This window comes from Phyllostomus hastatus, unplaced genomic scaffold (genome assembly GCF_019186645.2).
Source record: "Phyllostomus hastatus isolate PE091 unplaced genomic scaffold, TTU_PhHast_1.1 phas_contig_40, whole genome shotgun sequence".
Taxonomy (NCBI): domain Eukaryota; kingdom Metazoa; phylum Chordata; class Mammalia; order Chiroptera; family Phyllostomidae; genus Phyllostomus; species Phyllostomus hastatus.
In genome coordinates this window covers 8,391,509-8,407,741 of record NW_025333872.1, presented here as the reverse complement: position 1 = coordinate 8,407,741, position 16,233 = coordinate 8,391,509, and the positions used below count along the sequence as shown (strand labels likewise).

Sequence of the window (16,233 nt, the reverse complement as noted above, 5' to 3'; positions counted from 1 at the left end):
TGACAGCCTGGAGGACTGCCCCTGAGAATGGCGTCCCGGGGTCTGGGGAGGAAAACACAAGGACTGCTCTACAGGTGGGCTTGAGGTGAGACATGAGAGAGACACAGGGAGCCCATTGCTGTCTGGGTAGAAGGCATGGTCTGAAAACATTAATTTTTATTTTTTATGTATTAAATTAAATGCCAATATTAAGATTTCCATTAAGAAATGTCGTTTAGTGTATAATCGTGACAGATTCTGGAATGGCTCCTTTTACTGACAAAACCATCCTTCAGTCCTGTTACTGGCGTACTTGTCTCTCTGCCACCATGCTCCGCCCTCACTGTGCATCTAGTCACGTCATGGCTTTAGACACATTCCAAAGCCTAAACGAACAAGTAGGGCCAGAGTAGCTGTTATTTTTCAAAGCTCCCTAGGAGATTTGGCCGCACAATGCTTTTTACTATATACTATATACCATTCTTAACATTAGTTGGCCTTGGCTGGTGTGGCTCAATGGGCCTGCTAACCGAAAGGTCGCTGGTTCAATTCCCAGTCAGGGCACGTGCCTAAGTTGCTGTCCAGGTCCCCAGTTGGGTGCATGCAAGAGGCAGCTGATCGATGTTTCTCTACACATCAGTGTTTCTCTCCCTCCCTTTCTCCCTCCCTTCCCCTCTCTCTAAAAAATGAAGAAAATCTTTTTTAAAAATTAGTCTGAAAAATAAGCACTAGTTAAGATGCCTTCAAACCAAAGATGACTTAGATTCAAGTCCCACCTCTACACTCTGAAGTATTGTACCAGGCTGATTTAGTTTAAATTTGAAGTAAAATTTTAATTTGGCCTTTAAGTGATGTTGAGCTAGCAAGAATTGAGTTTGTCAGGGATAGGAGAATATGTGTGTCTTCAGTGATCTTGTGGAATAAATTATTCCAGATTTCAGGGGGGGTTTGTTTGTTTAATATAAGACAATGTGGTATAATTAAAAGAATACAGGCCCTGGGTTTTTTTTTTAAGATTTTATTTATTTATTTTTAGAGAGAGGGAAAGGGAGGGAGAAATAGAGAAACATCAATGTGAGAGAGAGGGCCATGGACTAGCTGCCTCTCATAGGCACCCCAAGTGGGGGCTGAACCCCCAGGACGATGCCCAGCCAACTAAGCCACACTGGTCAGGGTGGGCCCTGCATTTTTCATACTAAATGTAACATTCACTGGGCATGTCACTTAAAAAAGGAGAATAATAAGGCCCTTTTTACTAACTGTGCTAAGGCTAAATTAGATATGGGCATGAAAGTACTTATAAACCATAAAACTGTAACATTTTAAAATCTTTGCCCCTCTTTGCTTTCAGAAACCTACAAATCTCATGCCCTTTTAAATGTTATTTTAAGTTAAACATTTTGATTAAAAGTGAGCAAAAGGGCGGCCTTGTTTTCTGCCTCCTCCCACCCTTGAGAATGACCTCTCATCGCATCTTATGTGGGATAGTTAAACCAGCAACATTAAATCGGAAGTTTGCTGATGCAGGAACTGTGTTACTTCTCTTTGTGTCCTTTGTACCACCAAGCACAAAGTGTTTTACCCAGAGTAAGCACTCAGTAAAGATTTTCTGAAATCAAATTACACAAATTTATAGCACTTCAAACAATAGAACCAAAATCTTCTATCTTAGGACTTTGAGAAAGTAAGTATTTGTAAGTGAATTTGGGACCTGCTGCAGTGAAATTTTCTTTTTATTTCCACCTTTGAGGAATAATTGACAAATATAATTGTATGCATTTAAAGTATACAGTGCGATGATTTGTAATACATGTATATCGGGATTCCCATAACTACCACAATCAAGATAACTAACACATCCATCACTTCTTAGTTAACTCTAAGAAGTTAACACATAATTAACTCTATTTCTTTTTTGTTTTTTGTGTGCTTAGAACACTTTAAACTACTCTCAGCAACTTTCAAGTCTACAATACTGATTATTAACTCGCCGTGCTATACATTAGATCCTGAGAACTTGTAACTGGAAGTTTGTACCCTTTTATCCACATCTCCGCCCCCACAGCCTGGCAGCCCCAGTCCTACTCTGTTTTTGCTTTGTTGTTGTTGTTGTTGTTGTTGTTTTGGGGGGATGGAGAGGAGGAGTTTGGTTTGGGATTTCTTTATAATCCGTGTATATAAGTGGTACCAAACAGAATTTACGTCTCTCTGTCTGGCTTATTTCACTTAGTGTAATACCCTACAGGTTCAGCCATGTTGTCAAAAATGGCAGGATTTTCCTCCATTTTATGACTGAATAATGTTCCTGTGCATGTGTATACCATATATTCTTTATCAATATATTCCTCAAAAGAAAGGTTGTTTCCGTATCTTGGTAATTTTAAATGATGTTGCAATGAACATAGTGCATATAGCTCTTTGAGATATGTATTTCATTTCCTTCAGATATGTACTCCGGGGTGAGATTGCTGGGTCAGATGGCACTTCTATTTTTGATTATTGAGCAACCTCCATGCTCTTTTCCATATGACTGTCCCAGATTACATTCCCTCCAAACAGTGGATAAGGGGTTTCTTTTCTCCACACTTGTTATGTCCTGTCTTTTTGATAATAGCCCTCCTAACAGGTGGCAGGTGTCGTGGTTTTCACTTGGATTTTCTTGATGATTAGTGATGTCAAACACCTTTCCATGTGTCTATTGGCCATTTGTATGTCTTCCTCAGGAAACTATGTATTCAGTTTCCATTGCCCATTTTTAAATTTTATTATTTGCTCTTTTTGACTGTTGAATTGTGTAAGTTATTTATATATTTTGGGTATTAACCCTTTATCAGATATATGGTTTGCAAATATTTTCTCCCATTCTGTAGGTTCCTTTTCAATTTACTGTTGCCTTTGCTATGCAAAAGCTCTTTAGTTTAATATAGTCTACTGGTTTATTTTAGCTTTTTTTTTTTTGCCTTTGCTTTTAGTGCCTCATCCAAGAAATCATTGCCAAGACCAATGTCAAGATGCATATCCCCTATGTTTACTTCTAGGAGTTTTACAGTGGCAGGTCTTATATTGAAGTCTTTAATCCATTTTGAGTTGATTTTTGTACATAGTATAATATAGGGGTCCAGTTGTTTTCTGTGTGGGGGTGGGGAGGTTGCATGTGGCTACACAATTTTCCTACCACTATTTATTGAAGAGACTATTCTTTCCCCTAGTGTATTTTTGGTTCCTCTGTCAAAAATTGTCAATAAATGTATTGGTCAATCTGGGCTTTCTTTTCTGTTCCATTGATCTATGTCTGCTCTTATGCCAATACTATACTGTTCTAATTAGTATAGCTTCATAATATAGTTTGAAAGCATTAAGTGTGTTGCATTTGTCATTGTTCTTTCTCAAGATTACTTTGGTTATTTGGGGTCTTTTGTGCTTCCATACAAATTTTAGAATTGTATTTTCTATTTCTGTGAAAAGTGCCATTGGAATTTTTATAGGATTGAAGTAAATCTGTAGATTGTGTTAAGTAGTATAGACGTTTTTAACAATATTAATTCTTCCAGTCCGAGACTGATAACCCTCCAAATGATCTCCATATCTGTGACTCTGTTTCTGTTCTGCTTGTTTGCTTAGTTTGTTTTTTAGATTCAATTGTTGATAGTTGTGAATTTATTGCCATTTTAATGTTCACAGTTTTGACCGTCTTCTTCTTTTTTCTTAGATAAGTCCCTTTAACATTTCATATAATAATGGCTTGGTGATGATAAACTCCTTTATCTGTACCTTGTCTGGGAAGCACTTTATCTGCTCTTCCATTCTAAATGATAGCTTTGCAGGATAGAATAGTCTAGGTTGTAGGTCCTTACGTTTCATCACTTTAAATACTTCTTACCAATCCTGTCTAGCCTGCAAAGTTGGGGTTTTGGGGGGTTTTGTTTTTGTTTTTTGAGAAATCTACTGACTCCTTTGTAGTTAATTATCTTCTTTTCTCTTGCTGCTTTTAATATTCTCTCTTTATCTTCAAACTTTAGCATTTTAATTATGATGCGTCTTGATGTGGTCTTCTTTGAATCCATCTTGTTTGGGATTCTGTGCTTCCTGGACTCTCATGTCTATTTCCTTCACCAAATTAGGGAAGTTTTCCTTTATTATATTTTCAAATAGGTTTCCAATTACTTGCTCTTTCTGTTTTCCTTCTGGCACCCTTATGATGTGAATGTTGGAGCGCTTGAAGTTGTTCCGGAGGCTCCTTATGTTATCTTAAATTTTTTTGGATTCATTTTCTTCTATCTGTACTGATTGGATGTCTTTTTCTTCCTTATGTTTCAAATCATTGATTTAGTTCTCAGCTTCATCCACTCCACTGTTGATTCCCTGTAAATTGTTCTTTATTTCAATTAGTGTCTTTTTCTTTTCTGATTAGATCATTTTTATGCTGTTGAAGTACCCACTGAGTCCCTTGAGCGTCCTTATAACCAGTGTTTTTGAACTCTGCATCTGATAGATTGCTCATCTCCATTTTGTTAGTTGTTTCTCTGGAATTTTGATCTGTTCTTTCATTCGGGCTGTATTTCTTGCTCTCCTCATTTTGGCAGCCATCCTGTGTTTGTTTCTATGTATTAGATAGAGCTGCTGTGACTCCCTGTCTTGGTAGCATGGCCTAATGTAGTAGGTGTCTTGTAGGGTCCAGGTGCACCCTGCCACCCAAGCTGGGTACTCAAGGTGCACCCTTTGTGTGGGCTGAGTACTCCCTCCTCTTGTAGGTGAGTCTTGATTGCCATCAACAGGTCAATGGGAGGGTTTTACCCAGTCCAGACAGCTGGTAGGACTGGCTGTGACCCCTGGCCAGCAACCACCTCCCTCTGTGGCTTATAGAAGGGGTTGGGTGGTGCTCCAACATGGTCTGTAACTGTCCACTGGCTGTGTAGGATCTAGGGTTTCCCAGGTGGTACAGATCAAGGTCAGCCTCCACCTGTGTTCTGCCCCTTGGTGTAGGCTATAAAGCAACCTGCAAATGGCTGCTGCTATTACCAGTCCTAGGGCCACTAGGCGAGAGGGATAAGGGCTGGGCTCAGCTGTTGCTTGTTTGAGTGGATTTAGGAAGGTATAGCTAGCGCCTAGCCCAGACTTTCATATGAAAAAGCCACTGCTACCAGCTGGGATGGGCCTGTGAGTTGGATGGGGCGGACCCTTAGGTAATCATCCCAGTGGGGCTTACCGTTTGAGCCAGGTTAATGGAGACTCAGATAATGGATCCACAGCACTGTGACTCTGTGTTTAGGAGGGCTCAGAAAAGGTACAATGGCCACTATCTGCAGTTCTGTCTGGGAGGAAGCTGTTCCCCAGCTCTTGCCCTGATACCAGACACTGCAGTTCCTCCCCATATGCCATTGGTGCCCTTCAAGCTAGTGCCCCTGTGCTGGAGCCCAGAGGGAGTGATTCTGGGTAAGTGTGTGTGCAGTGCAAGGCCCTATAAGAGGAGAGACCTGAGAATCCGTTTCTTCCACCAGCCCAACCCCCACTGGTTTTTGTAACCCTACATTATGGGGACCTATCTTCCTGTCACTGAAACCCTAGGCTGGGCGTATTGATGTAGGGCTAGGATCCCTCACTCCCAAGATAATCCCTCCATTTTAGATCCACCACACTTGGGTTTGGGACCAGCTCATTCCACCTCTCCACCCCTCCATCCCTCCTATCCGTCTGAATAAATGTGGTTTCTTTACTTTCTTTTTTTTTAAGATTTTATTTATTTATTTTTAGAGAGGGAAGGGAGGGAGAAAGAGAGAGAGAGAGAGAGAGAGAGAGACATCAATGTGCGGTTGCTGGGGGCCATGGCCTGCAACCCAGGAATGTTCCCTGGCTGGGAATTGAACCTGCAATGCTTTGGTTCACAGCCCACACTCAATCCAGGTTTCTTTACTTTCTTAGCTGTCAGAATTCCATACAATAGCTCAATTTTTTGATGGTTCTGAGTGCTATTTGTTCTGCAGTTGAGCTGTAATTTTGCTGTGGTTATGGGAGGAGGCAAGTCGCATTTACCTATACCTCCATCTTGACTGGAAGTCTAGTTCTAATAGTTTTTTGATAGAGTATGTAGGGTTTTCTATGTATAAGGTCATGTCATCTGCAAGCAGAGAGAATTTTACTGTTCCTTTCTGATTTAGATGCCATTTATTTCTTTTTCTTGCCTAATCGTTATGACTAGGACCTCTAATACTATGTTGAATAGAAGTGAAAAGAGTGGACATCCTTGTCTTGTTCCTGATCTTAGAGGAAAGACTTGGAACTTTTCACCATTAAGTATTATGTTAGTTGTGGAATTGTCATACATGGCAGCGGTCCCCAACCTTTTTGGCATCAGGGACTGGTTTCGTGGAAGATGGGGCAGGGTGTGGGGGTGGTTGGGGGATGACACAGGAAGGAGGCAGAGCTTGGGGCTCAGCTTCGCTCACTCTAACCCACTATGGAAATCAGGGGTGGGATGGGAGTGGGGGTGACACGAGGCAAGGCAGAGCTCAGGTGAGCTTCACTGGCTCACCCTGCTGTCGAAGGGGCAGGAAGGAGATAGGAGGCAGAGCTCAGGCGAGTTTTGCTTGCAGCCTGGTTCCTAACAGGCTGTGGACCAGCACTAATCCTCAGTCTGGGGGTTGGAGACCCCTGATATGTGGCATTTATTATGCTGAGGTACATTCCTCCTATACCTAATGTGTTGACTTTTATCAGATGATTTTTTTTGCATCTGTTGAAATGATCATTGGTTTTTATCTGTTATTCTATTAATGTAATATATTACATTTATTGATTTGCCTATGTTGAATCATCCTTGCATCTCAGAGATAAATCCTGCCTCATCATGTTGTATGATCCTTTTAATATGCTGTTGAATTTGGTTTGCTGAGGATTTTTGCATCTAATTTCATTAGGGATATTGGCTTGTGTGATATTGTGATTTATAATAAATGCATACAGAGGTGGGCAAAAGTAGGTTTACAGTTTGTGTGGAAATAATACAAATAGGTAATAAAATAATTAATAAATAATACAAGAATAAACCCACAACTGTAAACCCACTTTTGCCCATCCCTATATTTGGCCTTTAGGAACTCTGTAGAACAGAGGGACAAAGTCCCTGGAGTTTCTTGTGATGAGAGCTACAAAGGTGTCTCTTGTCGTTATTGAGGTGACTGCGGGACCGCACTTAAAGATGGAGGGTAGTTGCCAGTGGAGCTGACCATGTGCTTAGAAGGTTGGCACTAGTCCCACCCCGGCCCTCCTGCGGGGAGAGAGGGGCTAAAGATTGAGTTCACTCACCAGTGGCCAGTGATTTAATCAATTACGTCTATGTGATGAAGCCACCATAAAAACCCAGAAGGACAGGGTTTGGAGAGCTTCTGGGTTGGCGAACACACAGAGCTTCGGGAGAGTGGCACACGTGGAGAGGGCGTGGAAGCTCTGCCCTCGTACCTTGCCCTGCGCATCTCTTCCATCTGGCTTTTCCTGTGTTATATCCTTTTGTAATAAACCAGTGATCTAGTAAGTAACATGTTTCTGAGTTTTATTAATGGCTTTAACAAATTAATTGGCCCCAAAGAGGGGATCATTGGTGCCTCCACCAGCCATAGTTGGTCAGTCAGAAGCACAGATGATACTAAACTTGTGATTGGCATCTGAGGTGGGTGGGGGGTGGCCAGGGGACAGTCTTGTTGGACTGAGCCCTTAAACTGTTGAATCTAATGCTCTCTCCAGGTAGATAAGTCAGAATTGAGTTGAATTATAGGATGCCCAGCTGGTGTGCAAAAATTGCTTGTGGCTGTGGTTGCGGGGAGAACTCCTTAGCCTGTAATTTTTTGTTCTTATCGTGTCTCTGTTTGGCTTTTCTGTCAGGGTAATGTTGGTCTCATAAAATAACTTGGGATATGTTCCCTCCTCTTCAGTTTTTGGGAAGAGCTTGAGTAGGATTGGTATTAAGTCTCTAAATATTTGTTAAAATTCCCCAGTGAAGCCATCTCTCCTAGGCTTGTATCTGTCGGAAGATTTTTGGTTACTGATTCAATTTGGTCTGTTGTTGGTCTGTTAAGATTTTCTATTACTCTCTGATTCAGTTTTGGTAAGTTACATGTTTCTAGGAATTTATGTCTTCTAAATCATCTGATTTTTTTTTTGGCATATAATTGTTCATTGTAGTCTCTTATGATCCTTTCTATTTCTTTGGAACCACTTGTAATATCTCTTCTTTCAACTACAATTTTATTTAAGTCACCTGCCATTTTTTTCTGAGTCTCGCGAAAGATTTGTCAATTTTATCTTTTCAGAAAACCAACTGTTAGTTTTTTTAATCTTTTCTTAATAGTTTTTCTAGGTTCTGTTAAATTTATTTTTGCCCTAAATTCTATTTTTTTCTTTCTGCCAACTTTGGATTAATTTGTTCTTTTTCTCCAGTTCCTTGAGGTGTACATTTAGGTTGTTTATTTGAAATACTTCTTTTTTCCTAATGTGGGTGTTTATCACAATAAACTTCCCTCTTGGAACTGTTATTATCTTAGGACTACTTATATCCCATAAGTTTTGTTATCTCAAGATATATTTTTGTTTCCCTTTTGATTTCTTCTTTGACCGATTCATGATTCAAAAGTGTGTTATTTAATTTCTACATATTTGTGAATTTTCCAGCTTTCCTCCTGATTTCTAGTTTCATACCACATTCAGAAAAGATACTAGATAAGATTTCAATCTTTTAAAATTTATTAAAGTGTTTTTTTAATGACTTAACATACGATCTATTCTAGAGAATGTTTTCTCTGCACTTAAGAAGAACGTATACTCTGCTGGTGGTTGGATGGAATGTTCTGCATTTGTCTGTTAGTGCCATTTGGTATAAAGTGTAGGTCAAGTCCATTATCTCCCTACTGATATTCTGTCCAAATGATCTATCCATTGTTAAAGGTGAAGTATTGAGGTCCATTAGTATTATCACATCAATGTCTATTTTTGCTTTCAGATCTATCCATTGTTTGCTATGTTTAGGTGCTCCGGTATTGGGTGCGTATATTTATCATTGTTATGGCCTCTTGATGAATTGACTTCTTTATATTATATAATGCCTTCTTTATCTCATTACAGTTTTTGAGTTAAAGTCTACATTTTCTGATGTAGTATAGCTCCCTATACTCCTTTTTTTTTTCCCATTAACAAGGAGTGTCTTTTCCTGTACCATCACTTTCAGCCTGTGGGTGTTTTGAAAGCTTAACTGAGTGTCTTGTAGGCAGCATGTACTTGAGTCTTTTTCTCTTTTTATATCCATCCAGGCACTCCATGTGTTTAAATTGGGAATTTTAAAAGACATTTATATTTAGAGTGATTACGATGTGTCAGGACTTACTGTTGTCATTTTATGAATGTTTTCTGATTCTTTTTGTACTTTCTTCATTTCTTTCTTCTTCTGTTGCTGTTTTTCTTTGAGAATTGTTGGTATATTTTGGTTTTGGTATGCTTTGATTCTTTTTTCTTATGATTTGTGTGCCTGATAATAGGTTTATAACTTGTGTTTACAATGAGGCTTTTATAATGCATCTTATATCACTCTGTATGTTAAGCTAGTAACAACTTTAATTGCAAAAAAAAGCCCTACATATTTACTTGCTCCCACACACACACTTTGTATTGTTAATGTCACCACTAACAAAATATTTTAGCTATAGTTTACTTTTAACACTTTTGTATTTCATCCTATATGCTAGAGTCCAAAGTGATTTACATACCACCATTGCAATATTATTTTGAATTTTTATATTTAATCAGTGGATTTTATACTTTTTATGTTTTCATGTTACTAATGAGCGTTCTTTTGTTACATCTTGAAGAACTCCTTTCACATTTCTTCTAAGACAGACCTGGTGGTGATAAATTCCCGCAGGTTTTGTTTGTCTGGGAAGGTCTGTGTGTCTACCTAGGAACTACTGTCCTGGATAAAGTATTCCAGATCAGCAGGGCTTTGTCTTGAGCACTTTGAATATGGAGGAATATCCCACTTCCTCCTGGCCTGCAAGGTTTCTTCTGAAAAACCTACTGAGAATGTTATCTTGGTTTGCTTCTTTGTGATGACTCTTTACACTCCTTTTTTTTTTAGATTTTTATTTATTTATTTATTTAGAGAGTGGGGAAGGGAGGGAGAAAGAGAGGAAGAGAAACATCAATGTGTGGTTACCTCTCATGTGGCCCCCACTGGGGACCTGGCCCACAACCCAGGCATGTGCCCTGACTGGGAATTGAACCAGAGACCCTTTGGTTCACAGCCCACACTCAATCCACTGAGCTACACCAGCCAGGACAAAACTCATGATTTTTTCAAAATTCTATCTTTAATTTTTAAGAGGTTGATTATAATATGTCTCAGTGAAGAATTCTTTGGATGAAATCTGTTTGTGGCCTTTGAGCTTTGAGTGTCTGAATGACTTTTTCTCTCCCCAGATTTTGCAAGTTTTTACAAGTTTTCAGTCTCTCTCTCTCCCTTCTTTTCTAGGACTCCCATAATGCAGATGTCATTTTCATTTAATATTGCCCCATAATTCACACAGACTTTTCTCATCCCTTTTCCTTCTTATTTTTTTCCTCCTCTGAATGGATAATCTTGAGATCTGTCTTCATGTTTGCAGATTCATTCTTCTACTTGATTAAGCCTGTTTTTGAAGCTCTCTATGCATCTTTTTTTTTTATTTTATTTATTGTATCTTTCAGCCCCAGAATTTCTGTTTGGTTCTTTATTATGATTTCTCTTTGTTGAACTTCTCATTTTGTTCATGCATTGTTTTCCTGAGTTCATTGAGTTGTCTGTGGTCTCTTGAATCTTACTGTAGTACCTTAAAATAATTATTTTTACATCTTCTTCAGGTGACTCACAGACCTCTGTTTCTTTGGGGTGTGGTACTGGAGTACTATTGAGTTTCTTTGATTGTATCATGTTTTCTTTTTTCTTTTTCTAATGGCTTTACATTGATGTCTGTGCATTTGAGGGAGCAGTTAGCTCTTCTGGCTTTTTTAGACTGACTTTGGTTGGGAAAGATTTTTTCCTGAAGGCGGCTGTGAGGGCTTTGGCTGGGTGGCTGCAGCATCTCTGATTCCAGCAAGGGCACAGTGGCATAGTTTCTGTACATCTCCATCAACTGAGGTCAGCGTTGGCAAAGCCTGCATGGTCTTCGCTGGCCAAGACTGGATGTTCTGCAAGTAGCAGTAGTGTCTAGGGCTCTTGGGGATCCTCAGTAGCAGAGGATGCTGGGATTTTCCTGTTCTCCTCTTTTGCCTGTGAAAGGAAGTTCTAGACAAAGGTATCCCTCTTGGCTCCTGCTCTGGTGCACTGGCACACGGGGCAGCAGTAAAGCTGGGTCCTGGGATCAGGTACATGTGGAATTACCACAATGCCTGGGTCCTGGGGCACAGGTGCACTTGCTGCAATGGTAATGCTAGTGTCTTAACATGTAGGCATGTGCATATCTCTGGGACTTGCCAGAGTGTTTGGATTCTGGAGGCGGAGGGGAGGGTGACCTAGCAGTGGCATTGGCCATGGGATGATAAGGTGCAGCAGTGGCTAGGGCACCGCAGCAGCATCAGGCCCTGGGAACGGTGGGTCAAAGTCCTGACTCTGGCCCCAGGGGCAAGGGGCAGAGCAGCAGCAGCTCAGGCTCCGTGACTCAGGACCCAACAGATGGGACATAGAGCTGCAATGGTACTGCCCAGTGACAGCAGGTCAGTGCTGTGACTTAGGACTCACAGGGTGGGCCAGAGAGTGGCAGCTGCAACAGCACAGCCCAGTGGTGGTGGATCAAAGCTACGACTTAGAATCCCAGAGGCCAGGGCCCAGAGAGTGGACACAGCATCCATTGGGGCCCTGGAGGCAGGCCTCACAGCAGCAACAGGCCCCAGCTCCCATGAGGAGACACAGCAGTGGAGGTGGCACAGTAGTGGAGATTCCCTGCGCTCTATTAGCTGGGGTCAGTGTGGTAAAGACTGTGGGGTCCTCGGTAGCAAAGGCTGAAAGTGACCATGGCAATGCGGTAGCAAAGGCTGAAAGTGACCATGGCAATGATGACACTTTTCCGAGGCTCTCCTGCTCTTCTTTCCCCATGGGGTAAAATGCACCCGAAGGACTCCCTCTTTGCACTGAGCTGCTCTGAACGGGGTGTGAAGATGCAGGTAAAATGCTTCCCACACTTCTTTGTGGCCATGCTTGTATTTTGAGCTCCAAGGGGCTCTGTTTCTTTGTTGCAGCTCAGAGCTTTCCTGGAACTGTTTTTGCATGTTTGTAGTGGTTTATTTATTTTTTGTGGGGAGATGACCTTTGGGACCTTCTAGCCTGCCATCTTGCTGATGTCAGTCCCTACAATACAATTTTTGTTTTATTTCAAGCTTGAGAAAGCAGAAAAGAATCAAGAAAGGTAGTAGTGAAAGTATAATGTGAGTCTGAACTGGGTGGAGAACAGGTTTTATGTAAAGTTTAAACTTTATTGATTAGGCTACAGCATAAATAACCCACATACACATAATCATATTCAACTTGGAACAACAGGACATATTTTGTAGAATATTTATCTTCTTTTGCTTAAGATAAATATTAATCTTTTGCTTTGTAATAGTAATTTGCATTCTTTAAAATGTACAATTTATGATGACCCACAAAAAAAGCACAAGTAAACCAATTTGGAATTTAAATGTTTTCTCTAGCTTATCCATATTAAAATAAGCAAAACAAACCCATATTTTGAAAGTGCACAGTTATGATATAATTTCCCCACCAATGCCTTTGCAGTAGATAGAATCTATATCTGCTTATCCAAGTATATTGAGGTTTTGGGAACAAGTCATAATTTGGGGCTGAATGAATAAATGAATGTCAAAAATTGGGAGCTGGCTTGATCCCCAATTTAAAAAAACAAAAAGGCCTAGGAACTTCAGTTGGCCCTTTAAAGCAGCCGAAACATGGTCTCTGCTGGGAACTGAGAGATGCTCAACTGTCTGAGCTATCTAGCAAAGGCACACAGGAGCGGCTGGCAGTTGAGTACAGGGCACTGTTAAATGGATAATAAATCTCGAGCAGCAGGAAGAAGCTGGTCCAGTAAAGTCTGGTTGTGTTATTGGTAGGTTTACACCTTTCGATGGTGGGGTGTGGCCCTGGTTCCGGTCAAGGTCCAGTGCGTGTCTGTGAAGACACAGAACTGGGCATCATTCAGGAGACCTGACGGCAGACAGTGAGTGGGATACAAAGTGTTTTGTGAGAACTCAGCCTCTGGAAGCCCTCACACCAAGTGGTGTTTAAATTTAGTTTCAGCATTCGCAATACAAATAAAGAGAAATTCACAGTTGACACAAAGATGAGTTGTCTCCATCCATCTTCCTTTAAAGCTGCTTACTCTGGAAAAGACGCCAAATGCGCGATGTTCCCACAGCCGCCCTCCGCAGGCGGCACACGGCCTTGCTCGGTCAGCGGGAGAGCGCAGTGGCTCGGGGTGCAGGGCTGGGGGTGGTTTGCTGAAATTGCTCTTCACTGACTGCACGTGCTTGTTTGTTCCGTCTTTATTTTAGGGTTAGAATGGGAAAACCTTATTCCACAAACTTATTCCAGAAATCTGGGTCAGTTCTAAAATTTGATTGTCCTCATTAAACTTGGCTACTTGAGGATCTGTTACTAAATAAGCCTGTAATCATTTAACTGTTTGCAAAGGTGAATTGATATTTTAAAAGTGACATTTTTGGTGAAAACCATTTCATATTGCCCACTCTGGAAAAATTAAACTCGGGAAATTCTTGGGTGGGTTCAGCCAAGACTCTCCTCCTGAGCCAAAACTTCCCTTTGGAGCAAGGCTCACTTCAGCCATTTTTACCTGGAAGAGAAATCCGGCTTTACTCCCAGGTCCATGTATCTCCATGTAAACCGCCCCTGTGTTTTAAATATTATGTTATGTTAAAGATTGTCACTGTGGTGGTAAAGTTAAAATATCAAGGTCAAGAAACAAAGCACTCCTCTGGCAGAAGCCTCTCCCAGGCAGCACCGGTGGCAGGGCCGTTCCAGGGCCCGAGGCGGCCCTGCCTGCGGTTGTGGGAAGACACTGCATCCACGGCTGCAAGTTATTTGTGGCTCCCTGAGGAGCCTGTTCACACTCTCCTCCAGGGCTCGAGCTTGGGAGGCAGAGCTGGAATTTTCTAGTTCTTGTTAGACTGCCTGCTTCAGTCCAGAGCACAAAAAGGCTGATGGGGGAGCGAGCTCACAGAGAGAGCCTGAGGAATGCAGCTTGGAATGTGCTACTGTTTCCTCCTCCTTGACAGGTTCTGGAGGGAAGCGCACAGCCGCCTGGCCGGCCAGTGGGAGCTCCACCGGGGCCGAAGCCTGACGACCAACCACAGTGAATCCTGTGTGAGCGGCGTGTTGGCAAGGGCTGCTTTTGAAGTTGACTGACTTTTATGATTAACCGAAAGTTATTGGGGGAAAACCATTTTTTGATACACCTCATGTTGGTAGAAGTCTCTTTTAAAAGTTTGGGATTTACTTTCCTTTTTTTCAGTGAATTAAAAATGTATTTCATTTTTTTTTTTAGAATTAAACTCCATGGTATGTCCATGGCATTATCTTAATCAGAAAAGCTTATTCCACATTTCCTGTAATATGGCTGTTGAAGGTAAATTTATTGGACTGAAAGTTACAGACTCTTGAATAACCCGAGTTATTAGCGTAAAGGAAGAAAAAAAAAACCCTGATACAAGATTTTGTCATTTTTTCCATTTTTCTGAAAACTATAGAAACATTTCATCTAATTGAGGGTTATAAATCCTCTGAATGTGACTTCATAGTTTAAATAATGAAAATGATGGTGGTGAGAGGGGTAATCTGATTCTGGAGCTGTGGACTGGAGTTCTGCTTCGCGCCGGGTCTCATTACGAGACTCGGGACCAGGCGCAGGGCCCCGTGCGGCCCGCTCTCCCAGCTCTGACCTGCAGCGTGCGTCTCCTGGGGCGAAAAATCACGCAGTGTTCCTTTTTTTACTGGAATGTATTATACTATTGTAATTAGTATCTACTTTCCCATTTTCTTTCATGGGACTATTTGAATCCCACCACGGGTTCCCACATATGCATCTGTATGTACGAGTATGTGTATAAAGTTATGTGAGATTTGTGTTTTCTATCATATCTATAATGTACAGAACTCCTCGGAGACCACCATATTTTAGGGGGCAGGGAAAGCCTCTGTTGCTGTCTGTTCCCAGAGCTTTTCTCTGAGACTATAAATTAGGCCTGGGAAAGCTATAATGAGTCAGTAATTTATAGACTATTAAGATACTTAGTTAGAAGTGATTCTTGAGCATGTCCAATAGAGAACACATGTTTGTAAAGACAAACAGATTCAACACAACATGTCTTTGGCCTAACCAAGCCCAGCCAATTAACAAACTGGGATGTCTCATTTTGCATATCTCCCACTCCCCCAAAATAGAATCACTAACCACTTGTTAACCACATTGCCTTTTTAATAGACACAGTGGTTGCTATAGCTCTGCCACCAGGGATGTTCGGATGCAGCACCCTGTTAGATTGTAGCCAGCAGTCCGCAGAACAGGAAGAGAGCTCTCCTTGCTTTTGGCCTCCTTTCCCGGTTCGACTTGTGATAATTCATTGCAGGTTTCTCTTCCTCCGACAGAGTGCCTACCGCCGGACTGGAATGGCTTTTCTGGCCTGCTGATGGGACCGTGACTGCGACAACAGGAAAGGCAGGGTTACAGGAGGTGATTTCTGTGCCCCTCTTTGGACAAAGGAAAATGCAAGCTTACCTTCTCTGTGTCCTCAGAAGCTGGCTGGTTCGTTGTGACTCTCAGCTGGCTGGCTCCAGCTCCTCTCCAGCCCCCTCAACGCTTAGTCCTGTTTACTGGATGGGCCGCTTCGCTAATTAATGGCAGGATGTTTGGGATAGTGTGTAGGTGGACAAGAATGCAGATCACACAATTTTGAAATTTTAATTTGGAATGATTTACTGCCCTCAGCTCACATATCTTAAAAGCAATGTCTTTTTTTTTTTTCAGTGTTTAGTCTATGTTTTACATGATGCATTTTGTAATCCAAGTTTGGGACAAAGGAAACAAAATTAAAGGGACAGTCAGCTTTCTCCTCACACTGTCCCACTAACTTTACTTTTCAACATTTGTTGACCACATCTACATGTATTTAGAAACAAGTACCTACTTTATAAACTCACACTGATCAAAAAGTAGCTGACCTGATGAA

General features: G+C 41.3%; 1 protein-coding gene across 8 annotated transcripts in view; it reads left to right on the top strand.

The window, feature by feature from the left end:
• SUPT3H (SPT3 homolog, SAGA and STAGA complex component) overlaps positions 1-15,784 on the top strand; it is a 463,611-nt gene extending 447,827 nt beyond the window's left edge. For all 8 annotated transcript variants that reach the window (XM_045842957.1, XM_045842958.1, XM_045842960.1 and 5 more), the window contains one exon: positions 15,653-15,784. In XM_045842957.1, the coding sequence (XP_045698913.1) occupies positions 15,653-15,694 (42 nt within the window). In that variant the 3' untranslated portion in view covers positions 15,695-15,784. The remainder of the gene's footprint in view (positions 1-15,652) is intronic.
• Positions 15,785-16,233: the final 449 nt, after the last annotated feature.